At 40.6% G+C, this 25,917-nt stretch overlaps 1 protein-coding gene and 1 long non-coding RNA gene across 7 annotated transcripts; one reads left to right on the top strand and one right to left on the bottom strand.

Moving 5' to 3' along the window:
• Nucleotides 1-538: 538 nt before the first annotated feature.
• Nucleotides 539-2,531, bottom strand: LOC128341175 (uncharacterized). Its single transcript, XR_008314249.1, has 2 exons — nucleotides 2,467-2,531; nucleotides 539-1,063 (listed from the first exon to the last, which is right to left on the bottom strand). It is a non-coding gene; the product is annotated as an uncharacterized LOC128341175 (long non-coding RNA).
• SRSF12 (serine and arginine rich splicing factor 12) lies at nucleotides 1,623-15,206 on the top strand. 6 transcript variants are annotated; one of them, XM_053287339.1, is made up of 5 exons: nucleotides 1,623-2,181; nucleotides 7,761-8,098; nucleotides 9,255-9,378; nucleotides 9,569-9,710; nucleotides 12,592-15,206. In XM_053287339.1, the coding sequence occupies exons 3-5, from the start codon at nucleotides 9,273-9,275 to the stop codon at nucleotides 12,944-12,946; spliced, it is 603 nt and encodes a 200-aa protein (XP_053143314.1). In that variant the 5' UTR covers nucleotides 1,623-2,181; nucleotides 7,761-8,098; nucleotides 9,255-9,272; the 3' UTR covers nucleotides 12,947-15,206. The 6 variants fall into 6 exon arrangements, with proteins under 6 accessions (XP_053143314.1, XP_053143312.1, XP_053143315.1 ...); XM_053287337.1 differs by lacking the exon at nucleotides 7,761-8,098 and adding an exon at nucleotides 7,573-7,677 and having other exon boundaries at nucleotides 9,275-9,378; XM_053287340.1 differs by having other exon boundaries at nucleotides 7,761-9,378.
• Nucleotides 15,207-25,917: the final 10,711 nt, after the last annotated feature.

The following is a 25,917-nucleotide window of genomic DNA, read 5'->3' as shown; positions in this document are numbered from 1 at the left end:
GACTTTTGCACGATATTCTAATTTTCTGAGTTTCACCTGTAGATGCTTTTTGAGCCTTATTCTGGACATAATAAACTGGATTTGTTTGTTCTATTTTTATAGTGCCTTTCAAGACATCCCAAGGCATTTTACAAAAGTTAAAATACAATAAAACTCCATAAAAATCACATTAAAAAATTTTAAGATGGCTTTTCCTTCCAGTTATATTCAGAGCTAACAGATATTGCAGGTTGAAAACACAATGGTTTTCCTTCTAGCAAGAAGAACCACAGGCAGCTGAAGCTTACAGTTTTCAGTTGCAATGTGTTCTAATCTCAATATGTATTTTAAATCCAGCTCTTCTTCACCCAAGGCCATCCCCTAACGTGAGCGAGAGAGAAGTAGCCATCTCAGGCAGATTTTGGGCACTATTAAAAGGACAGCAGGCATTATTCCACAGATATTCCCTCTCAGTGATGTATCGGGGTACCCTTGACCCCAAAAGGGGAGGTTTGTTCCTGGGCGGATGGAGCCCAATAATCAGCCCAGACGAGAGGACTTAAGATCAAAGTTTTATTTGCCCTTAAGTAGCAAAGGTGCTGCTTGGCTCGCGCTCAAAGCAGGACAAAGACTTGATACAGAAGCAGCACATTTTATACACCAAAGTATTCTCAAGAAAATGGTTACAGACAGTTACAGAAAAAGAAACAGTTATATGTCGTAGGTCATAACTCAAGTTAGTTTCCCTTTCGTCTGGAAATGGGTCTGGCATTAGGTCATAAATCAGTATATGCAAGCAGCAAGCTGGTCTGGTCTCTATCTTGCCTTCTCAGCGCTTGCGGTTCTCATGCTAAAAATGAATTCTAACTGTGGGAAACCTAACTAACAGAGGTGGAAATTATTTCAGCATAAGCAATTTCTTATTACAAACTCTATTACAAACAAAATGGCGAAGCTTATGTCAAGCAGTTAACTTCTATATTCCACTATATATTGGCCATACATCATCAGGGTCAAAATATCTTGGCTAGCCCCTTCTTTAACGGGATTTGATCTCGGTGCCATGTTGGTTCTGGTATGATTCCTGTGGATTAAAGATGGTAATCTTTGATAACAATTGTATATTTGGGTTATTAATTTATATCTCATCTCACATGGCCTGTGACCTGATGTTAGCCTTGTGTTTGTTTGCCCCTCTTCTGGCGGAGTATGTGTGGGACTCAGGATGCACCCTCAGACTAAGTTAGTCATGAAGTCCCATTAAAATCAATGGGACTGAAGTTAGTAATGACTAACTGATCTCATTGATTTCACTGGTGCTTAACCATGACTTAAGTCTGGACGCTACCTTATGTCAGAGGCCACCTCTAGGAAGCGATAGCCCCTGCCCTGCCGTGACATCTGCCAGTTGTAGTAGTCACTGGCAGAGACTTCACCTAGCCTGGTGAACTGGAGATAAACTAGTAGGGTTTAGGGAGTATTTCAAACCTCTTCCTGAGCTAAATTTCTGACCTCCACATCCAGAAGTGCATTAGCTCTGATATTAAATGCGACACTAATCACCAACAGCTGCTGCTCCTTTCCTGGAAGCAGAAGCATTGCAACATCATTATACCGTTACTTTTTAAAGCAGCAGGGCGCCTTCTTCCAGCAGGCGTTCTCTTATTTTCAAAACAAATACCGGGATCAAGCAGTCAACGCTGCTACTACGTGACTAGAGATCTAGATACGACGCGGGTGTAAACCTGGAACCCGCTGCAAGCGAGCCTTCGAGTGACAGAGAACCTTGGTGTGTCTTGGACCTTCTCCTCCGTGCATTCTCCCTCAGCGGCGGCAGCCGCCCCAGTGGTACCTAGCAAGCAAGGGAGCAACAACACGGGGAGGCCTGGCCACCACCGAGCCTTGCTCTCCCCTCCTCCGGCTCTCCATTGTTCCCGCCCCTTCGTCTGCCGCTTCTAGTCTCCGTTCGTGCTGCTGCGGCTGCAGTTTCTCTCTCCCAGCCCCTTCCCCTTCCGCCGTCGCCGCTACCTTCGCCCTAAGCTTTCCGGCGCTGGAGAGAGTGGCGAGAGCATCCCTCTTTCCTCCCTAGTGCCGCCGTTTGCCTGTGCGGGGAAACTCCCAGGGCCCCTGCGCCGCCATGTCCCGCTACACGCGGCCTCCCAACACCTCGCTCTTCGTCAGGAACGTGGCGGACGCCACTAGGTGAGAGAGGCAAAGCGAGAGCGGCCTGCAGGCAGGGGAGTGGCGGGAGGGGAGCCTCCTAGGGCCTCTCGGGCAAGCCGTCCCTTGTCGCATCCCTTGCACGGGGAGGATATCCCAGAAAGGCTCTTTTCTGCCGGGGGGGCGGGGCGGGGGGGGAATAAAGTTGATGGGCCCAAGCACAGAGAGAGGCGAAGGAGGCGGGCGTAGGCCCCAGCAATAAAGAAGCGGAAGGAGGGGGATCAAACTGGGCAGGGTCGGGGTGGCGCGGGTGACCGTCTTTCTTACCGTGTTTTTAACAGGCACACAGAAATGTAGCCGGTGGAGCTTGTCCCTGCCTTGGAGACATCAGGGGGAAAGCTTCGCCTGCTACATTTCTGTGTGTCTGCTAAAGGCTCGGGAGCAAAGCCAATAAAGAGACAAGTGGCAGACCTCCTCCTTGTCATGGGGGGCGGGGGGGGGGGAAACATCACTATATGCATTCCCAGAGGGCAAGGGAATCTGCCTTGGGAATACCGACGCAGTGTATTCTACTAAAGACAACCACAGGGCTTTGTGGTCGCCAGGAGTCCGGACGGCACACTTTACTGGCTATCTAGCCACCTAATGACGCAGTGGGGAAGTAACTTGCCTAGGGAGGAAGAGGTTGCTGGTTTGAATCCCTGCAGCGGTATAGGAAGATGCTGCAAGGCATCAAACTGCGCGGGAGATGGCATTGGTAAACCCCTCCTGTATTCTACCAACACATAGCTCTCTGGTCGCCAGGAGTCGAGTTGAGGCACAGTTTTACTTTAATGTCTATTTACTTGGTTATTATGGGGTGAATGATCCTGGTTATTTACTCCAGGATTAGTGAACTGATGACTCAATCAGTCCAATAAGATTTCTTTAATCGGGTGATTTCCCTATTTAATACCAAACTCCTGTGTTTTGGAGATCCTTAGTAGAGGATCTACTAGTCTTAGTAGAGATAACTGTAGGGAGAATTAGCTATGGGAAGCAACTTGGAAAACATTTTCATTGCCTTTGCATTGAACATTTTTACATTTTCAAATATGACTTTTAAAAAACCAAAACATATTGTAACTGGATCTTGCAGGTTATATCATTTTGTGTGTCCTCACCAAAGGTGGGATACAAATTGAGTAATTGGGTAATTGCTGACCTTCAGACTAGTCATGATCACTTAGCTTATCTTACCTCACAGGGCTGTTGTATGGATAAAGGGGGGATCACATGGTACTCTGAGCTCCTTGGAGAAACGCCAGAATAAAAATGTACATACAAGAAGTCCTTAGATTTGTGACACAATTGGTTCCTGAAAGATGTATCTTGGTTGAAATGTCTTAATTCAGAAACTAATTTCCAGTAGGAAACAAGGTTTGATTCCTGAACGAAGGCTGGATTGATTATTTATTTATTTATTTATTTATTTAATCTTTGGTTATTCTCGCTTTCCCATGGAAAGAAGGGAGGCAACTGTAGCTCATCTCCTCCTCCTACTGGGCACCAGTTAGACAGGGAAGAAAGAAGAGTGAGCAGGAAACAATGAGTTGGCTAGGAAAAGGCAAGGCGGTCTTTCCTGCACTGCCACAGCAACCAAGTCTGGAGGAGGGGGAGCCAGCTATGGCAATGGGGGGAGCCTCGTGGATGAGCAAGTTGGTCAATCCCTCAGCAGCCTCAGATAGTGCAGCAGCTGCCACCTGGACTGCTAGTCTAGTGTGAGCACAAGCAGCTATTGTTGTCTCCTCCTCCTCTAGCCTAACCCCATCAGCCATCTAGTGGAGCCTCCTCTCCTTCCACTGCAAGTGTTGTAAAACTGGAACAAGATGGCAGTTCACAAATGTCTTAACTGTACTTTGTCTTAAGTCGAGGACTGCCTGTAGTTGTAATAATAATAGTGGCTATTTGGGGGGGGAATGAAGTCCAGAGTATGGACTTCAACCACATATCTGTGAGTAATGACTCTCATTGACATTGACACCATACTGCATTAATTTTTCTCTTAATAGACCTGTAAATTGACCATATTGACTTCATACAAATGCAGTTGGGAACCATTAACTTGCATAGGCTCCTATTTACTAATCCCTGTTTTCTGGAATCTGTCCCTGGTAAATCACTGCCTCTGTGCTTGCCCCTTAAGGATGCCTTTTTAACTTCTTCATGTGAGTGGCTAGAGTTGTCATTCTTCAGGGATCAGCTCCCTTGCCAGAGTTTCTAAAAATTAAATCTCCAAGGTGGAAGGATACATTGTGTTTGATACACTTGCATGTAAATGGGTGCACAACAATAAGGCACTATGAGGTGCACAGCATATAGCGGGTGGAATCCAGTTTTCAGTAATAGCAGTGGGTCGGGAGCCTGGACAGTAATTCTTGGTATGAGAATTGTTACAAGTATCTGCCTCTTTCATCTGTGAAGTGTTGGATGGTATGAGTTTGGTTCATCTGCTTTAGTAATCTGGAATATTATTACCTATATTTGTATTCGTAAAGGGCTCATAATCTAAAAAAAAGCACCAACGTGCGTGCACGCATGCACACGCGCTCACACACACGCACACACCCCAGCAACAGTCATTGAAAAAAACCCAGCAAAAAACCCCAGCAAAAAACCCAAGCAACAGTCATTGAAAAAACACTGCACTGGCGTTGGATAGGAACACTTACTTTTCCCATTTAAGAGAGTCACCACTTTTAAAAAGTGCCTCTTTGCTCAGTTAGCAGGGATAATGTGCTCTGCATGTGCTTTATTACCTGTTTTCCATTTGTGGCATGCTTATAGTCATAGGAACATAGGAAGCTGCCATATACTGAGTCAGACCATTGGCCCATCGAGCTCAGTATTGTCTGCACAGACTCGCAGCAGCTTCTCCAAGGTAACAGGCAGGATTCTCTCTCAACCCTGCCTGGAGATGCCAGGGAGGGAACTTGGAACCTTCTGCATGCAAACGTTCAAGTGCTCTTCCCAGAGCGGCCCCTTCTCCTAAGGGGAATATCTTACAGTGCTCACACATGTAGTCTCCCATTCAAATGAAAGGACCCTGCATAGGAAAGGGCACAGTTCATGTTTGCTACCACAAGACCAATCTCCTCCCATAGTCTGAATTGTATGCCACACCTCCCAGGTTGCTTGACCACAGCCCGTACATATTCACGGGCATTATTATTCTATATCAGCCTCGAGTGAAAGGGCTGGAAGTAAAACAGCCTTGTTCTTCAATTTTAATAGGATTTCTCTTGTTTCTTTGCAAGAGATAGAAGAATCCCACTGCACAACCCAATATGCAGATAATTGCCTTTCTGGTCTTTGATCAGCTGAACAGAACGAAAGAATTATTAATGCACAATAGGGATGTGCACAAACCTGTTTGGAGGCCCTTTTACGGTCCTCCGAACAAGTTTGAATGACCAGCAGTTCGGCCGGTTAGAAGGTGGGGGAGCGATACCTTTAAGGGCGGGGAGGGTGCTCTTACCCCTCCCGCTGTGTGTCCCCCTGACTCGTGTGCACATCAGCCATGTGCCCAACATGTGTGTGCGTGTCGGGTACTTCTTGTCATTTCCAGTCCGACCAGGCACTTTTAAAGTGCAGTGCCGGTGGAGGAAATGTGACGGGAGGGGTAAGAGCACCCTCCCCCGCCCTTAAAGGTATCTCTCCCCCACGTTTGAACCGGCCCCCACCAGTTCCATGCACATCTCTAGTGCACAATTATAGAAGTCAAGGGCCATTTTATCAGCCACTTATTAATTACTGACTCTTTTGTTAACTTCAATATGTATGCACTGCTTCTGGTCCTTGCAAGAACTTTGCTCTTCATTTCATAGAAGAGAGCAAATCCGTTCTTCCCCCTTTCCATGGGTTTGTGTAATCCTTTTTAAAAAGCCATTGTCACATCTGGTGGCAATGAATTCTACAAGTGAAGTATGTATTGTGAGAAGAAGGTATTCCTTTTCCTAAACCCTTTCCCCGTCAATTTAATTGGATGACACCTTAGTTAAAGTATTGAGTTTGAGTGAGAAAAATGTCTTCGTATTCATCTCCATCCTATTTGCATTTCGTAAACATCCTTCATTATCGTTATTTAAAGAATACTGAAGACCCTCATCCGCTTTTCTTTCTACGAAAGGTTCCCCAATCCCTTGATAAATAAATAGAATTTGGGTATTAAATTGGACTGTTGGCTTACTGAGCCCATTATAGTCCCCCAAGCAAAATTTTACTCTTGGCAGACATTTATTGTTTATTGGCACACATTTGCCCATATACATCATTCCCACCACTCATTCATATAATGAGCCATTTCTGGAAGGCCTGAGTTATTTTTGAAAGAGCACCCTGCCTGAGCCATTTTTGGAAGGGCAGTATATAAATCAAATAAATAAATAAATATAAGAATCACAATGGGATTGATGCATTACAAGGGAAAAAAACCACATTTAATTAATCCCTAAAAGGTATAAACTCCCAGCTCTATTTTGGCTCAATTTTTTTCTCTATAATTTCTTCAAGTAGCCAAATAATTAATTTAGAAGTAGTTATACTTTTGAATAAGTGCACACAAAAACTAGAATTATATAAAGTGTCTTCTTAACATCTTGGTGGGGGAGGTCAGCCTGGATACTTGACCCCTTGGGGGTAATTTGAAGCCTCACAGGGGGTGCACAGAATCCTTCTGACTCACTGGCTTCCTCTCCAGAAGGTGAGGGAGGAGTGTAAGGCAGCAGCCTTCGTTCCTTGCCACATGACTGGCTATAGTATATACACTACTCGGTCTGGGCTTCTTGGAAGAAGAGCAGGATAGAAATGTAGTAAATAAATAAATAAATAAATATGTGCTCAGGCTCAGCCCACCCTTCCCTTAGCCTGATTGACAGGCTCTGTAGCGAGGGAAATACTGGCTGAAGCTCAGCCTCAGCATTGCCTTTGTTGAGCCTTCCAATCAGGCTGAGGGAGAGGTGGGCTGAGCCTTATCTACTAGCCAGTCAGTCATGAGAAGAGGAAGAAGAGGTGGGGTCAGGTCAAGGGTATGATGTGGAGCCCTGGCCATGAGGCTCCAGAGAAGAAGAGGAGCACAGAAACCACAGCATAGGGGTTTGAAGGTTGTTGTTTTCTTGCTTGATTCCAGGGCAGATTCACTTAGCTAGTTTTTTATTTTCCACCAATGTTGGCAATAATTTCTTTCTGGGGTCACAGTCATTGGCTGCAAACATGGGGTAACTGAGCCAAAGATTTGATATAGAAGGGGTACACATTAAAAAAAAAAAAGCAGCTTGAAAACCACTCTTCTAGAACTCAAGAAAAGTCTGTTCAGTGCTGCAGCCAGATGTTACTAAAGTGGGTACCACAATACAGAAACACTCATTTTTTTGCCTTGTTTCTAAAACACTTCAGGCCTGAGGATTTGCGCCGTGAATTTGGTCGGTATGGCCCTGTAGTAGACGTATACATTCCGCTTGACTTCTACACAAGACGCCCAAGAGGATTTGCTTATATACAATATCCTTTATTTCACTGTATTTTTGTTGAGGTGCACTGTTGTTACTGCATCCTAACTTAATGTATTTATTTCTTTGTCTCAGAAAATGTAAAGCAGTCCACAGTGGCTGGCAAGCACCCCAAAGTTTGAATGAACCTGGTTAGATAGAGTCCAAGCAGGCAAGCCAAAAGACACCTTAAAGTTCAAGCTTCAAGGAATAAAGAGGGAGGGTGGAAACAGATAAAAAGAAAACTGGAAGAGGGGAAGTCCTTTTTCCAAGGAAAAGACAAAGCCACAACACCAAGTTAAGGCTTCGGCTTTCCGACATTTGCTCAGAGTTCCAAAGTCAAAGCCAAGTCTGATTTGGTTGGTTCTACGGCCCTTGTCAAGTCCATCTAGCAAGCCCTAAAGAGTAAAGGTCAAGATCAAGTGACGTTGGAGGTAACTGCCAAAGTTTCCTTTTGTATCTTATCACTCAAGCTCTTAAATTTCAGTCAAGAATTTGTTTGTTTATATGTTTTATTTTAAAATATTGCTTCCTTCAACTAGTCCAAGAGAACTGTATGCAAATATTTGTTCGTTTTTCTATTAATCATTCCCTGACAGAATAGATTTGACTGGAAACTAAAATATATCAGTTGTTTAGATGATCTAGCACATTTTTCTGGCACGTACAATGATTTGTTTTCAATAATGGGAATAAAACAGAAGGGGGAAAGAAAGACGAAAGCCAGATGTTTATGGATAGATGTCACAATGTTTGCATTAAAACAGAACAGAAATATTAATTTAAATTATTGTCAAAGTATAGTAAATATTTGCCTGTTTAAAATAATGCTTCTTAATCTAAAAGACCCTTAAATGATATGCACACCTTAAATACACCTGCACTGATTCAGTTATTTGTTATAGGTAATGGGTCTCAGAAATGCACATGAAGCTTCTCTTCCTGGCAGGGCTTTGCGATTCATATCAGTGGAGGGACAATTCTCTGTGTGGGTGCCCCTTCATTGAAATGGATGGGAAAGTCCATACGTGCAGCAATTTTGTGCATGTTTGTGTGCACATACAGATTTCTGGATCAGGACGATTGTATTTTAAAGGTATTCATTGTTACCTTGTTTTTGCATAGGCTTATACTTTACATGGCAGTTTAGGTAGAGACACACTGGTGCTTGCTGTGGTACATACACAAAGTGTGAAGGGGAGATGCATCTTTCCAAACACTGCTGCCTCCAAGGTCTGGGGTGGGTGGGTCCTCAGGCAAGACACCCCTGGTGGTCCCCTGAAAAGGTGCAAAAAGAAATACTTGAACCTTCCTGGGTATTTAATTAAAAGTGAGAATGATGACACATTTGGGTTAGTGGGCCACTTGTGGGCCCTGTTCTCCTGTGTGTAACCCTGAGTGTTTAGGGATATGTATTTTCCTTCTATGGTTTAATTATTTACCACAGTAAGCACTGATGGAATACTGGTGTACTTGAGTGGCCATGTAAAGTATGAAACAGCTCTAAGCTTAAGTAACATGATTTAAAAGCATCTGAGTCTCTTACTCTGTGATATATGATAAAATCTTTTGCTTTGTGCATGTTTAAAGCGTCCTTAACAGACAGTCATGTTTGAAGATGTTCGCGATGCAGAAGATGCTCTTTATAACCTCAATAGAAAGTGGGTATGTGGCCGGCAAATTGAAATACAGTTTGCACAAGGTGATCGCAAAAGTAAGTGAATATAAGCATGTCACTTACTTATTGGCAAAATATTTGTTCAAGAAAGCATAGTGTTTCATAACACTTGGAATGAAAAGTAAATAAGCACAAAATGGCAAACACTGATTTATTAATTGCATGCTTGCTCGATATATAGAAGACTCTTTCTCTTGCAATCTTCCAGTTCTGTTTTAAATTCTAGCACCAGGTCAGATGAAATCAAAAGAGCGTCGCCAGTGTTCCCCAATGGACTATAGAAGGTCAAGAAGTCACAGTCGAAGAAGGACACGTAGCAGAAGTTCTTCATGGGGCTGGAGCAGGAGACACTCTGACAGTTTTAAAGAGTAAGTCTGAGACTCACTTGAAAATAATTCAGCTACATCAGGGCTGCACAGCTTCAGTACTCCAGCTGTTTTTGGACCACAGCTCCTATCATCCCCAGCCACAGTGGCCAACAGGGATTTGGATTTCCATCCAAAATGGGAGTTGTAGTCCAACATTGTAGTCCAGCTTGTGGAATTCTCTGCCACAAGATGTGGTGACAGCCAACAGCCTGGATGGCTTAAAAAGGGGGTTGGATAACTTCATGGAGAAGAGGTCTATCATCGGCTACTAGTTGGAGGGCTATAGGCCACCTCCAGCCTTAAGGCAGGATGCCTCTGAGTACCAGTTGCAGGGGAGTAACAGCAGGAGGCAGGGCATGCCCTCAACTCCTGCCTGTAGGTTTCCAGCGGCATTTGGTGGGCTACTGTGTGAAACAGGATTCTGGGCTAGATGGGCCTTGAGCCTGATCCAGCAGGGCTATTTTTGTGTTCTTATGTTCTTATTTGCAGGAGGTCCAAAGTTGTGTAACTCTGAATTATATCAACAATTTCTTTTTTAATTCACAAAGTGGGAAATCTATTGCTGGGCATGCATAAACTAATAGCCATATATAGTCTTTGCCAAGGGTGTATTTGTAAAGAAGGTTGAGTGGTAGACAGAGGAAAAGGAAAACAGGACCTGTTTCTTCAAGGATTCAGTAGCCCTGTCTCCTTGACACAATCAATCATGCTGGCTAATCTAAACCATAGGGACTAGTGCACCTACAAAATCTTAGCATTGGGTTTTGAGGGATTGGAGTAATTTCACCTTGCTGGACTTTGATCGATTAACAATGTACCGTGATTTGTCACTGCTTATCATCTTGTTTGTTTGTTTATTTAGAAAGACAATATAATGGCAATGATATACACATACTTCCATTCTTCAAACAAGTTTTTTAGACTTCTTTCATGCATAAAATAGAATAAAATAACAGATATTCCAAAATCACACAAGCACGTTTAACTATCCAAACACCATTATCAATGCTTTATTTCAAGCAGCTGCAAACACTTAAGATCAAATACAGTAACTACAGCTGAAGTAACCAATACAAAGACAGGAGAAAAGGAAGGTGGGGGAAATGAGTGGCTCTCCAAAATTAACCCTTAATCACCCTTCATTGGCCAATACATTTCATTGCCTCTCTCATTTACTCGTTAAGGAGTAAATTAAAACATGGATATAATTGTTCAATATACATAGCCTCTTTAATCTTACGTTTCACATTATTTCCTTCAGTGGCCAAAACAAACACCTTTGTTTGTGCAACTCTTCATGTTTTACTCTCATAAGTTTCTTTCATATATATGGAGAGTTTTGATGATGAAGTGTTATATACCAATGAAAAAGCTAGAAGGATCTAGTACCATTATCATGGGGGAATAAACAGGAAATAGAGTGTTAGTGTGTTTAAGTTTAATGGTGAATATTAGACATAAAAACGGGGCTTGGCAATGGGAAATTGGTTGGCCCCATTGTTAGCCATAAGCTATAATGATTCTATAGAGAAAAGATCTGTTAATTATAACATCATATTATATAAGAGACATGTTGATGATATTAAAGAGACTGTAGAACATATGGACCACGTGTACAGGGGATTTAATAGAATAGGGAGTGTAAAATTGACAATAGAGCAGCCACATTGTCAAGGACGGTTACCGTTCCTTGATAGAGAAATACAACTTAGGATGGTATTGAGACCAGATAGTATAGGAAACTAGCAAAAAAGAAGTTAATATTGAACAGCAAATCAGCACATCTGCAGGTAGTTAACAGTTAGTGATGAATGTTATACAGAGAATTACTTGGTTTCATCAGGAGAGCAGTTGGAGGCTTCCAGGAAAAGAGCTTAAAATTAGTTAAAAGGAATGGTTACAAACTCCCAGTGGAACAATCTACGAAAAATAATTTTGAGGAAGGGTTGTCTGTACTTAAAGTTCCTTATGTGACTGATAATTTGTTGCAAACACAAAAGATCTTGAGAAAATATGGTTTGAAAGCTAATTTTAATTAATTAATTAGTGAGGAATTAATTATGAGGAATTTTCTGATGGGGAAATGGAGAACCTGGGCAAAACATATGAAAGAAAAACATGAAGAAAGAGTTGCACAAACAAAGGTGTTTGTTTTGGCCATTGAAAGAAATAATGTGAAACTTAAGATTAAAGAAGCTATGTATATTGAACAGTTACATCCATGTATTAATGTTATGGAGTAAATGAGAGAGGCAATGAAATTTATTGGCCAGTGAAGGGTGAATAATGGTTAATTTTGGAAAGCCATTCATTTCCACCATCCTTCCTTTTCTCCTGTCCTTGTATTGGTTACTTTAGCTGTAGTTACTGTGCTTAAGCTTAAGTGTTTGCAGCTGCTTGAGATGGAGCATTGATAATGATGTTTGGACATTTTGGAAGATCTGTTTATTCTATTTTATGCATTAAAGAGGTCTAAAAAAACTTATTATTTATTAATATATCACTTTTCAACAAGTTGTCAATACAATTTACATAGCAAATAGAATGCCAGTTTGCAGGTATTTGGTTAGAGTAGAATAATCAGCTTATTAGACAAATTGCCTATGGAAGTTCTAGCCACAATAAATGCTGGACTGAAAGAATGTGAACCTACATTTTTCTTGTAATTTCCCTTATTGGAAACTCGAATTACTCTTTCAGTTTTCCCAAGTTCAAAATTCCAAGTTTGGGGCTTTTGGTATACAGTACGATTTTAAACTAATTTTAAAAAGAAAAAAACAGCCCCTCAAGACTATTAATTTATTTGCTAAGTTCACAGTGCTGTTTAACATAATGCACAGCAATATCAAAAGCTACTTCTAATGATTTGGATGATTTGCAGGTCAAGGCATAGACGGCATTCTTACAGCCAATCTAAGTCTCGCTCAAAATCTCTTCCAAGGCATTCCAGCTCACCAAGACGATCCATTACACCTCAAAGAAATTCTAGTTCTAGAGGGAGATCCCGATCAAAGTCACCCCAGAGAAGCTCAAAATATGCAGAAAAATCTCCATCTAGTTCCCACAGAAGACGGTCAAGTTCAAGAACAAAATCACGATCAAATCCAAAGCATTCGGGCTCAGCTACAAGATCCCAGTCTAAGTCTCCACGGAAACATGCTAATTCCAGTTCTCGCTCCCACTCAAGGAGTTTCTATCAGAGAAATAGTAACCAGTCAGTATCTGAAGAAGATTAATGCCTCTTTTTCTTTAACACAGTTTTTATGAGCACAAAATAAGAACAAAAATTGTCCAAAACTTATCTGAGATGCAAAGAAATGATGTATTTGAGTAATGAGAGGTGTTGCTGTGTTGTCCTTTTGGTCCATGCTACAGTGTGCAGTACTCCTTAAGCTACTATTTCTGTTATTTTCTAAAAATGCGTATCTGTTCTAGATTATCTAATTTACAATCCAATAACATGCCCAGTTACAGCGCTGAATCAGACATTACGCTCCCTGCATCAGTTCAGGCTGATGCCATTTTCTGCCCTGCTGCAGCTTCACTGGCTGCTGCACTAAGCTGTTTCTTAGGGGCAGAGCTGCCATTGTCCCCTTGCTCCAAATCCTTGGAGCTGCCAGAGCCTAATGCTAATGCAGCTTTGCACCATGTAAAAGCTCTTCAAGCCGTTTTCCCCCCCTCCACATGTTCAGCGACAGGTTATCTTCACAGAATAGTTTTATTCTGTGCTTAGTGGTGAAGCATTGTCACAGAATACCTTTCTAGTTATTGCAGTGCTAGCAAGACTTTTGCTGCAAGACCTACAGCTAGGATAGACTTGTCTTGCCCAACAAGTAGCCTTTAGCTCTTGGTTTTGATGCTCACATGAATTAGATGAGGTTAAGAGTTGCTTCATCTTACTGGGGTCTTTTTGTGACGGCGGGATTGGGGGGGGGTCATTATGTTGGTACCTGTTTTTTGCAATAGCATTGACATTTGAAGGTGAAATTAGGGCCGTTTGAGGAAGACACTGCACACTAGTGTTATGTTTGAAATGTTCCTTTCAAACTATAAGCTGATTGTTTCAAATTTGAGAACCATGTTAATAGGATAGTATGGGTAACAATTTGCGTAATATAGGGAAGCAGGAATCATGCATTTTTCTGGCTTTACATTTATTTATGAACATTGAAAAGGAAAACTAGCTGAAGCAGTTAATTACTCTTAAGGCCTCCTTTGTAGAGAGATAACTGCACTTAAATGACATGAATAGCCCAATCTAGATATCTACAAGCATGTAAATGTGTTTGGATCCCTATTTCCTCTTGCCAAATAAGATTGGCGAGAAGTGAAAGGGGTGCCTGGACTTCCTTTCCCCTCCCTAACTGATAAGAAATCATGGGCTGTATATGTGGACTTGTGGATTGGGCACAGGACCAGAAAAGAGGTAAGATGGGGTGTATTATGAATGGGTCTACACATGCAGAAGAATAAGATGTGATTTAGGTGGTAAAATGGATTGTATGCTTCCCCATATAAAAAGAAACAAACTCTCTGCAAACAGAAAACCAGCACAGCAAGCAAATGTCTAGATCAGAATCTTGCTGTTTGCAGAGAAGGTGTTCTTGTTTTTTAACATAAGAAACATTTTCCTATTCTTATTGAATATAAGAAAATATTCAAAATGTTATCTTTGATCTACTGTATATGCAAAGCCAGCCTGTGGTCATGCACAGCAGCTTGCTATGATCATCAGATTGTCTGTTTCTGGATTGAGACCAGTGCTTATGAGAAGACAGGTCTAATGTACATTGGACATTTAAAAAAATGGAATCATTGTTTGATTATATAAGGTTGTTTTGTGATACTGTACTATAAGTTGTTAAACACATTATTTTCATGTGTGTTTGAATGCTTTTTGTGAAACTTAAAACAGTTAACTTTGTAGTGTAACTTCATTTTATTACATTTTGCATTTTCAAAGTATCATTGCATTTGGAGACAAAGGTTAAAAAAATGTTTTCCAGGCATTTTTAATTTTGAACCCCCTAAAACTATTGAACAGAATGGCTGAATATAAAATCATTATTAGGTTGTTTAACTCAAATAACAGAGGGTATTCTGAAAAGATTTTGTATTTTACATTACCTGACCTTTTCATTGTGTAGTAATGTTTGGTAAACTATAATTTGTGTTCAAATGTATGGTAGCTGTGATGTCTGTTACATGGCACAAGCACTGCATTGTATTAAATACTTGTAGTCAGTGTTCCCGCTAGCAGGGATTCCCAGATGTTGTTGACTACAGCTCCCAGAATCCCCAGCTGCAGTGGCTTTTGCAGTGGGATTCTGGGAGGTGTAGACAACAACTGTGAATCCCTGTTAGAGGGGATACTGCTTGTAGTGGCAGTAAAACTATGTGTCACTTCATAAGCAATTATACAATTTTGTGTTTGGAGTAGTACTACTGTTATTTCATAACTTAAGATATTATTTTCAATAAAACACATGAAGTTGCTTTTTATTTGCTTTTTAAATTAAAAAACAAAAACTGAATTTGCTCTCACAGCAACCCTGTGAGATAGTTAAGTATTTTTTAGATAATGGAAATAATGTAAGAAATGAGGAAGTGACTTCCCAAAACTATACAGTGCCCGTCTTTTTAGATTATCTTGGCCGTGGGGAAGCTGTAATGTTCTTGCTTGCACTGATGGGTAATCTGAACCCTTGCAGCTTCTTCCTATGCCAGCATTAACACAGTTATTAGGGTTGATTGTGTAGGGAGAAGTTGCAGCATGGGCTTCTCTGGTTTGCTCCCTGACTTCTCCCGTTATCCAGCAGTGCAAGAAAGAGCAGTGGTGCTGTGGCCCCCTCACTGCCAAGCTAACATAAGAATTCGGCCTAAGAACTGATGTGCTTGTTGTGCAGTCTGAGGTGGTGAAATTATGGAGTGTGCATAACTTCAGTCTGCAAGTAAGGATCTTGTTTTTCAGTGCTTCTCTATGTTTAAAAAAAAAAAAAAAGCCACCCTACAGTAATAAACAGAACATCAAGAAATATTTTGCAAAGCCCTTTCCAAGATGGTCTTGTTTACCCATGCATGGAGATTTTACCATGAGGGAGTATCAAATTATATGCTCCCTCCCACTAGTCCAGAATTTTACCACCTCATTCTGCATAATATATAAATCAGCTCTAAACTGGCAGGTTGTGCTTTTGAGGCCCTCTGCAGTGAGCAGAAAAGCTCACTGAAAGTTTTGTCTCTGTGTACTACAGCAGTTTAAAAAAGGAAATTCATTAGCTGACAGTCTAATGAAACACTGGAGCTTCTGAACAATTCTGTGTACTCAGCTCCACTGCTGGCTCAGCAGTTGGGGCACATTTCAACAACTTCCTCTTCTCCAAAAAGTGCTCTTTCCACCTGAAATTATGTCCCTGAGAGTCGCATAGTCTTCAGGGACATATCTCCAGGTGGCACAGAGGGCTTCTGGCAGAAGTGGAGATGTTTAAATTCCACCCCTACAGATGCACTCACCCTGGCCTGGAACACTTCAGAATCACTGGTGCTTCTTCCATTGCACGTCTGCTTCATTAAGATGTCAGCCATTGTTAGGCATATGTAAATCTCAGTATTCACATTTGAAATCAATGAGTCAAGTTAGTTGTTATTATTAACTTAAGTCCCATTAATGTATGTGCTGCTTAGTCATGTCTATTTAGTCTGGGTGCTGCAGTTCTGATGATCCCATTTTAAAAGTATACAGTTCTGATGATCCCACTTAAAACCAAGAAATATAAAGGTAGAAAAGATATGCTTAAAAAGGCAACTAAAATCACCTTAACACTGGAATGATGAAAATTTAAGATTCTGCTTTTCATCTTCTCAGTTTAGAAAAAGATGACTACGGGAGAACATGATAGAGGTTTATAAAGTTATGGATGGTGGCACATTGGGGAAGTAACTTGCCTAGGGAGCAATAGGTTGCCAGTTTGAATCCCTGCTGGTATGTTTCCCAGACTATGGGAAACATCTATATCGGGCAGCAGCGATATAGGAAGATGCTGCAAGGCATCATCTCATACTGGGTGGGAGATGGCAATGGTAAGCCCCTCCTGTATTCTACCAAAGAAAACCACATGGCTCTGTAGTTGCCAGGAGTCGACATCGACTCAATGGCACAACTTTACCTTTAGTAAATGGATAATATAAATTGTCCTCTTGTATTAGATTTTTGAGTCACACGGTTAAAATGAGTGGTAATAGGTATCAAATGTAGAAAAAGAAGTATTTGTTCAGACAGCACATAATAAACGTAATAGAATTCAAAAGCAGAAACAATGTTGCAAATGAACATATGAAGTTGTCTCATGCAAAGACCACTCGTCCATGCAGCTTAGTTCTATTTATGTTCTCTGGTCCTTTACCCCTTTCCTGGGTCTTTTTCAGTTCTGCTTCCTGAGATCCTTTAGTGTTTAGAAACGTTGGGGATAGAAGCAGGGGCGTAGCAAGGCTGGAGTGGGCCCAGAGACCAAATTTTAAAATGGGCCCCTTGCTGATACACACACACACACTTCACAATATATAGTCATGTGACTTGCCTCTGGGGGGCCCCTTGAGGCGTGGGGGCCCCCAGGCAGCTGCCTCCCCTTGCCTAATAGTAGTTATGCCCCTGGATAGAAGCTGGGACTATTGCAATGCAAAGAGCTTTCTCTGCCACAGAGCTAAGAGCCTTCCTTATTGATGGTCATTGGCTAGATGGCATTTAAAAGAGGAACATATAAATTCATGGAGGATAGTCTATCGGCAAGTATGAGCTATGGCAAGTAAATTTATGTATGAGTTTTGACATTTGTATCCTGCCTTTCTATGATAAAACATATTCAAGGCAGCTTACAAATATGTGTGTGTGCGCGCCAAACAATTAAAAATTAAAACAATCCCAACCAGAGTTCCCTCTAATAAGGATTCCCAGATGTTGTTGGCTACAACTCCCATAATCTGCAGCTGCAATGGCTTTTGTTTGGGGATTGTGGGAGATATAGTCAACAGCATCTGGGAATCCCTGTTAAAGGAAACACTGATCCCAACAACACAGCAAATGGCGGCATAAAAAACTCATACCAGAAAAGCAAGTTAAAAAACATTATCACAAGGCTCAAACTAAAGAAATGCCCACCAGCACCAGTTTAGGACTTCCACTGTCTCCCCAAGATCAAATGACAGAAACAAGAGAAATTGGGTATCACAAGCATATTGATGACCTTTCATCCCAAATCACCTCACCCAGGATTTTTTTTTATGTCTGGAGGAGTACACTTTCAAATCAGCAGGTACTCTCTGGTGTGGGAAAATGAAAGCTGACCTCTACAGAAGTCTATGGGGCTTCCTATCACCTCCTGACAGAGGGAGTGGCTGTAAGAGATAAATAGCATGCACCTTTGGTGACTCTCCATGACTGTGGGCATGAAGTGTGCGTGACACAATGCTTCTTACTGTGCAGCTGCTTTTTACAGGGAATAGAAATGATGACCACCATATAAGAACCATTGCTGCACTTTCCACTCCCAGTCTGGTGCAACGAAGAGTGGTGGAGACTGAGAAAAGAGCAGGAGCCAAATTGTGGCCTATGGGTGCCACTTTGCCATCCATATACTAAAAGAAACAGAAGTTGGTCCAATAAGTGATATCACAAAATACCAGTTTTTGCTGCTACATATTTTATAGCTTAGCCCGTAGTCTGGCTGAGCCAGAATCCTTGATCTAATTGAGTTTAAATTTTATTGAAGTCAGTGGCTGACATCCTGACTAACAGAGCACTTGCATAAGGCTGCTGTGCTAGCCCAAAACTGTTCCACTAGCTACTTGCACTAAGTCTGGTGTTTGCTTTCTGGACTAGTGTTATGCTACTGCAAACATACTTGCACAGCAGTTACACAATCTGTGGCACACCTCATTTATTTTAAATTGAACTTTGTGCAATTCTTTAGCTCCCCATTTTTAGAACAATTAAGCCATCTTGTGCTGGTGCAACTTTGCTCATTACAAAAGCATTGTGTTAGGATATCAGCTTGTAAGTCTAATTTGCTTCATCTTTATTATTGTCCTTTTATGAGCCAAGATGGCTGCTACCTGGCATACATTTTATATAGTTTGATGAGTCCATAGATGACTGATAAATCCATTCCTTGTCTCAAAATGTTGAACAGATTCAAGGGGCACAATTTGATAGTTCTAGCTGCCATTGGGATTTACACTCTGTGCTTTTTAACTTAATTTTCTGTTCCAGCATAGATGACTCTTTCAGTTTTGTGCTTGTTGTACCATTTTTGAACTGGAAGCACCATACTGCTTTATTAATGCTTAAGATTGCATTTCTTTCTTGTTAGGCTGGCCACTTCAAGATGTATTTCCATTTTCCATTTACCAACCCAATATCTTTATCCAGCTAATGATTAGTCTCCAAAATGAAAGAAATGGTTTTATCTGCAGTTTTTTAAAAAAAGGATTTGTTTATGTAGATGCAGTTAGAAAGATTTGCGCAAGAATTATTTCCAGAAATATAAAAGGGGTCCTCTTTTCCCATGGGGAAACCCATGAGGCCCAGTAGGAGAGTGGGCACATGGACATGGGCCCCCACATCCATGCCTCATGTGCCTCTGTATGTAGGACTGATAGGGGCAGTTCTCTCTAAATAAAATCCAAATAATATTAATATCGCTCTAAATAAAAGAGAGTCACAATTTTAAAAAGTGCTTCTTTCAGTTAGTGGGGTCATTTAGTTCTGTAGGGAGAATGTTTGATGATGGAAAGATGACAAGTTCCCCACATTTCCCCCCCCCCCTTGTAACTAACGAAGTTCAGCAATGGTGCGATGTTAGACAGTAAGGCTATACTCACGATCACCGCTGGGGTGGGGAGGGCAGATGGGAGGGGAGGGTTTCACCTACCTTCCCCCCAGATGATCTGCTGGCAAATCTTTGGCACACCACCATGTGCCCACACAATCCAAAACTAACATCAACACCTGATGAAATTTTATATATGTATTTTATTTTTATTTTTATTTTTATTTTATTTTATTTCCCCCCAGCATGTACATGTCTTGGCCTAAACTGGATTCAGTTCAGATATGCAGTTTCACCATGTTATTAAATAAACTGTTCTTAGCATCATTCAAAGTAATTAATATTTAAAGTTTTGTCTAAGAATTAGCGTTTGGCTTTGGAGTTTTGCCTACTTAACAATTTTGAATATATTTGCTTTTTACAAGCAAATGCAATTGTTGCTGATCACACTTAACTTACTGAAGAGATAAAGTCTAGCTTCCTGTTGAAACAAAACCAACTGAAAGCTTGTTTTTTAGCTGGCCAAGACAAAAAAAAATCCACTAGAGGGTGCTCAAAACTTTGTGTACACATCAGCAGCTGACATATTGTATGGGATCTTTGTGTACACGTCATCCGCTGGCATATTGTGTGAACATGTCTCAGACTTGATTACATATCCTTTCACTTTGAAGACATACCAGAAACAGCAAGCAAATATTTCCTGCAGTAGAGAAAGGAATACAGTTAGGGGGAGAATAATAATTATATTGTGCTGAGTGGGAAAAGAATTTGAGAATGCAGGATAGCAGACACAAGAGTTAGGGATGTGCGAACTGGCTCAAATTCAAACTGGCTCACATTCATACCAGTTTGGTTTGAGTGGCTCAGTCTTGAACCAAACCAGGTCGGGCTTAGTTTGAGTCTGAACTGAACCGATCCCCTGAACTGAACTGAATCCAGCGAAGATGCCCCTTTACCAGTAGGGATCTGAACTAGTTTGAATTTGAACTGAGAAAACCAAACCGGTCCAGTCCAGTTCGAATCCAGTGTGGATTCGAACCGAGCTGGAATAACCAGTTTTGTGCACATCCCTAACAAAAGTATAGGAGCATGAGATACAAGAAGCTTCCCATGATATGGTCCACACAGGAGCCCTATTCAGACATTACATTATACATGAGTTTAGATGTCTGTACAGATGGAAATGTGTTTGTGTGAATGACTGTACATGTATTCATTTTAAATGTGAACCTAAGGTCAGATTGTCTCATACAGGTACATATAGGAAATAGACTGCTGCACATGAGTAGTAGAATGTGTGGACCTTATTTCCAAATGATTAATGACCCTAGGGTCAGGGGGTCAGGCTTATGTCATAGGTGTAGGCCCCTAGATCACATGTTTCATCCATATGGCTGGGCTGACACATCAGGTTTGATTTTTAATTGGGTGATGGGCACGTGAGAGCAATGGTAGTGGTTATATAGGAGAAGTGGCAATTTTGGAGGGGTAGCACTGTGCAGGAGAAACATGGCGATGAAATTTAAGTCTAATGTTCCAGAAGAGTCTATGGAGCAATGTCCTTCAGCCCCAGTGGAAGATTGGGAGATGTCAGAAATATGGGATGAGATGTCAATTGCAACAGAGAGAGAGCAGGTAACTTTTCTCTTCCTTACAGGGAGGAGGGTGTGTGTGTGGTGGATCTGGTACAAAATTAAGACTTTTCCTTTTTTTTTCTTGCAGTCTGTACAAACTGAAAGAACTATGTGGAAGATGGTTTCACAGCGACTGACACCTGAATCACCTGTTAACTTAAGAAAATTGTTAGGCTTATTTATTGATTATGATGATGAAGCATTTGCAATGACACCTCAGCAACAGCAAGCGGCGATGATATCTCTGGCTCGTGCTACAGTCTTTGGTATTCTGAATCACTGCTACAAAGAGAAGTTGTTTTTGCTATGTGAAGGCTGCAGAATAGCAGCCCCTGCCCAAATGTCTCAAGATTGCTTGACATGGGACGAGGGGTTTTTTGAGATCCAATTAAAAAGGATCTTAGATGATGTATCTTGTAAGGAAATTATCGATGTTATGGTTGTTTTAGGCTATGCGTTGAAATGTCTGATATTAAACAGTGAAATTATGGATATGGTTCTACTATCATTATCAAATTGTAAAAATGGTGAAATGCCAACAAAATATTTGCATCATATGCTGAGGAATGCCTGTGATCCAGCGTTTTTACTTCATGTGGAAACTATCATTTCAAAAGACCATATACAACGTTTCTCTATTGATGGCTAGTACCCCACACATCTCCCAGCCCCATATGTATATTTAGAACATATCCTAACATTCAAATGTTATTGCAAAAGACCATATACCCGATCTTCTTTATTGCATTGTTGGTGCTGATGATGCTATCTGTATAAACATGCCATGTATTTTTACATCATTTTCCTGAGAAAATGGTTGCCTATGTAAAAAGTAATTTCAACTATAGATAGTTTTGTAATTTTCAAATAAAAAAAGCTATATGAACTAGCTGTGTCTTTATCATTTGGTATTGGGGGTGGGTGGGAAAAAAGAATGTAGAGTCTGGTTCAGATCAGGAAAATGAGCTTTCTACATTGGCATGAAGGGGTCATCTTAACAGGACCCCCATGACATGATGCATATCTATTATGGCCCTATAGGAAGCGGGAGGTTTGGGGGTTCATTAGCCATTCATATAATCGATCATTTAAGGGCTTAAATGGGCTGTAACCCAAAATTTGGCTTTAAAAAAGCCAAATCTGGCAACAGAGCTTTGAAGAACAAACTCATATATCCCCCCCCCCTTTTTTGCTTGTGGGTTCAATAGCAGGTCAGACAGGGATGAATTCTTCTGAACTGAAGGAAAATATTTGCTTTTACTAATAAAGTTGATAATAACAGCAGAATATTTTTAGAGACGGGCTCCCCTAGATGTAGTTCAAACAGGAAGCCATAAATGTGGGGAAAACTGAAGAAATGCTCAGTCAGAACCTATGCTATCATTGCAGAATTCATATTTTCTGCTAGGTTTTTATACACACTGCTTAATTTTAGCACAAGCTGTTTTCAATAGCAGAGTGCTTTGTGAAAATCACAGCTTTATGCATGTGCAAAATGCATTTTCACTATTACAAGTAATGTTAGCCTGAAGAGAAAGGAAAAGATTTTGTCAAAGATGGTTTTCACTTATAGAAGTATGTCTGTAAGAATTCTTCCACACACCAATCCTCATCTCCTTCCAGTAGGGGTACATTTACGCATCATTCCTGTCTGCTTCCCCCTGGCAAGCTTCTTTTAAAAAAAATAAATAAATTATTATTTAGGCCAGTTTCCACATATATAGAACATAGGCATCAGCAACATTTGTTGGTTTGATTTTTAACTGATTCAGTGGTTAGTAGCAGATGTCTAATATCTGCCAAACTTCAGAAAAAGTTCTGAAGACTATTCAATACCAGTATTTGCATAGGAGAAATCTGTGGAGCATTTTTTGGAAGCAAAGAGTTTTTGAATATCACCATCCATCTACAGATGATCAGATTAATTATATTTTGGGGGGTGAAATGCAGTATGTAGCTATTTCCTGAACACACACATCAGCGACCACAGACAGGAAAATTCACAAAAATATGAAGTGATGGAATGAATGTAGGAAAAGACATATGGAGAATTCCTTAGACTGTCATGCCCTTGGCAGGGGGGTGGGCGTTTCTCATGGGCCTCTGTAGGTTAATGTGGGTCAAAAAATAAATTTGAAACTGTCCAAAATTTAAGACCGCCATGCACCATTGGGGGTAATTTCTCAGGGGCCTCTACAGGTCAAATATTTGAGAGTGTCCAAAATTTGAGACTGTCCAAACAGACATCCTGTGATGTCATTTAACATAAAAAACTACATCCCCCCAAAACTATATATATCTTACTTACTTGCAAAAGATCATAGAAGCCAGTGTGATCCCCAAATCTTCGTTCTATCCAAGTTGTTGGTAAGTACATACCATTTTTTTCTGTTCAAAGCAGGATTGTGTAGAATTTCTCATTACAAATTTTTTAATGAAGGCCCCTCACACCACCACCCCTCTTATTTTTCTATTCACAGACTACACAATTTGGACCCCGATTTGAATAATGAATCAGGTCTGTGATTAATTTTAACAATCAGTTTTAGTGGGGGGTGGGGGGTAAGGGAGAAAAATCTGCAGCACTAAAGATAGTTTTCTCATCTCATCTTTTTATTTTCAGATTATATAAATTCACAATTACAAGTTTTGAAAGAAATGCATCAAGGTATTTTGCATTTTAATGTTATGTATACACGTGCATGTCCAGATATTAAAATACATATTCCCCGCGCAGTTTTATTGAGAAAAACGTTTTTAAAGATGTACTTTGCTGCCATCTGGTGTCCTTTTTTGTACTTTCTGTATGTTTAGGGCAACTAAAGTTTAACTTATTTGCTCTGGATGCTGGCCCCCTGGGGTGTGTGTGTGTGAACTGGGATCCTCAAATAGAATATGGATAGATTCTAGCCCTTTTGTCAGAATGCCGTTCTGGTTCTATGAGTGCTATTTCTGCTGTGTCTCTCTGTGTTGTGGTGGCTAAAAATTGGTAGGTTCAATTCACTGAGTCTAACTCTTTCTCAAGGTTGTGTTTTTTGTGGGGTGTGGGTGGGTGTATTTTGCTGTCCTCCAGTGTACTTCTAAAAACTACATGCAGCATATATGATTTCACATAACTTTGAATCATATATGTGAGCTGTGAGTGTGTTAAAAAACAACAATACTTCAATTAGCAGGTATGCTTTATGTTTTTATATTTAACATGGGAAAATCAGCCATTTAAAAGTGTGTAGATATCTGTAGATAGTAAAAAACACCAAAGCCTTGATCCTGTAGAAATAAAAATAGATGCCTTAGCTACTAGTATGCTAGTAATTCTAAAAAATGTATTAATGTAATGATAAGATAAGTCTCTTACATTGTCCTGTATTAGTTTGATGATGGCTTTGCTGACAAATTGAGTCATTTTTGTACTTTCTGTATCTGTGTGTTTAGTGCAACTAAACTTTAACTTATTTGCTCTGGATGCTGGCCCCTGGGGAGTGTGTGTGAGAACTGGGGATCCTCAAAATAGAATATGGATATATACTAGCCCCTTTGTCATAATGCAGTTCTATGACTGGTGTTTCTGTTGTGTGTAGTGGCTAAAAATTGGTAGGTTCAATTCACTGAGTCTAACTCTTTCTCAAGGTTGTGTTTTTTGTGGTGTGTGTGTGTGTGTGTGTGTGTGTATTTTGCTGTCTTCCAGTGTACTTCTAAAAACGACATGCAGCATATACAGGTGAAACTCAGAAAATTAGAATATCGTGCAAAAGTCCATTAATTTCAGTAATGCAAATTAAAAGGTGAAACTGATATATGAGACAGATGCATTACATGCAAAGCGAGAGAAGTCAAGCCTTAATTTGTTATAATTGTGATGATCATGGCGTACAGCTCATGAAAACCCCAAATCCACAATCTCAGAAAATTAGAATATTACATGGAACCAAGAAGACAAGGATTGAAGAATAGAACAATATTGGACCTCTGAAAAGTATACAGTGTACTGTGCTTGATTGGCCAGCAAACTCGCCTGTCCTGACCCCATAGAGAATCTATGGGGAATTGCCAAGAGAAGGATGAAAGACATGAGACCAAACAATGCAGAATTGCTGAAGGCCGCTAATGAAGCATCCTGGTCTTCCATAATACCTCATCAGTGCCACAGGCTGATAGCATCCATGCCACGCCGCATTGAGGCAGTAATTGCTGCAAAAGGGGCCCAAACCAAGTAGTGAATACATATGCATGCTTATACTTTTCAGAGGTCCAATATTGTTCTATTCTTCAATCCTTGTCTTCTTGGTTCCATGTAATATTCTAATTTTCTGGGATTGTGGATTTGGGGTTTTCATGAGCTGTACGCCATGATCATCACAATTATAACAAATTAAGGCTTGACTTCTCTCGCTTTGCATGTAATGCATCTGTCTCATATATCAGTTTCACCTTTTAATTTGCATTACTGAAATTAATGGACTTTTGCACGATATTCTAATTTTCCGAGTTTCACCTGTATGATTTCACATAGCTTTGAATCATATATGTGAGCTGTGAGTGTGTTAAAAAAAACAATACTTCAATTAGCAGGTATGCTTTGTTTTTATTTTTAACATGGGAAAACCGGGCATTTAAAAGCATGTAGATATCTGTAGATTGTCCAAGCTGAACTTTTAAGATAATATAAAACACCAAAGTCTTGATCCTGTAAAAATAAAAATACATGCCTTAGCTACTAGTATGCTAGTAATTCTAAAAATGTAC

This window comes from Hemicordylus capensis, chromosome 1 (assembly GCF_027244095.1).
Source record: "Hemicordylus capensis ecotype Gifberg chromosome 1, rHemCap1.1.pri, whole genome shotgun sequence".
NCBI lineage: Eukaryota > Metazoa > Chordata > Lepidosauria > Squamata > Cordylidae > Hemicordylus > Hemicordylus capensis.
The sequence above is the reverse complement of the archived record's forward strand: the minus strand, read 5'-3'. Positions and strand labels throughout refer to the sequence as shown.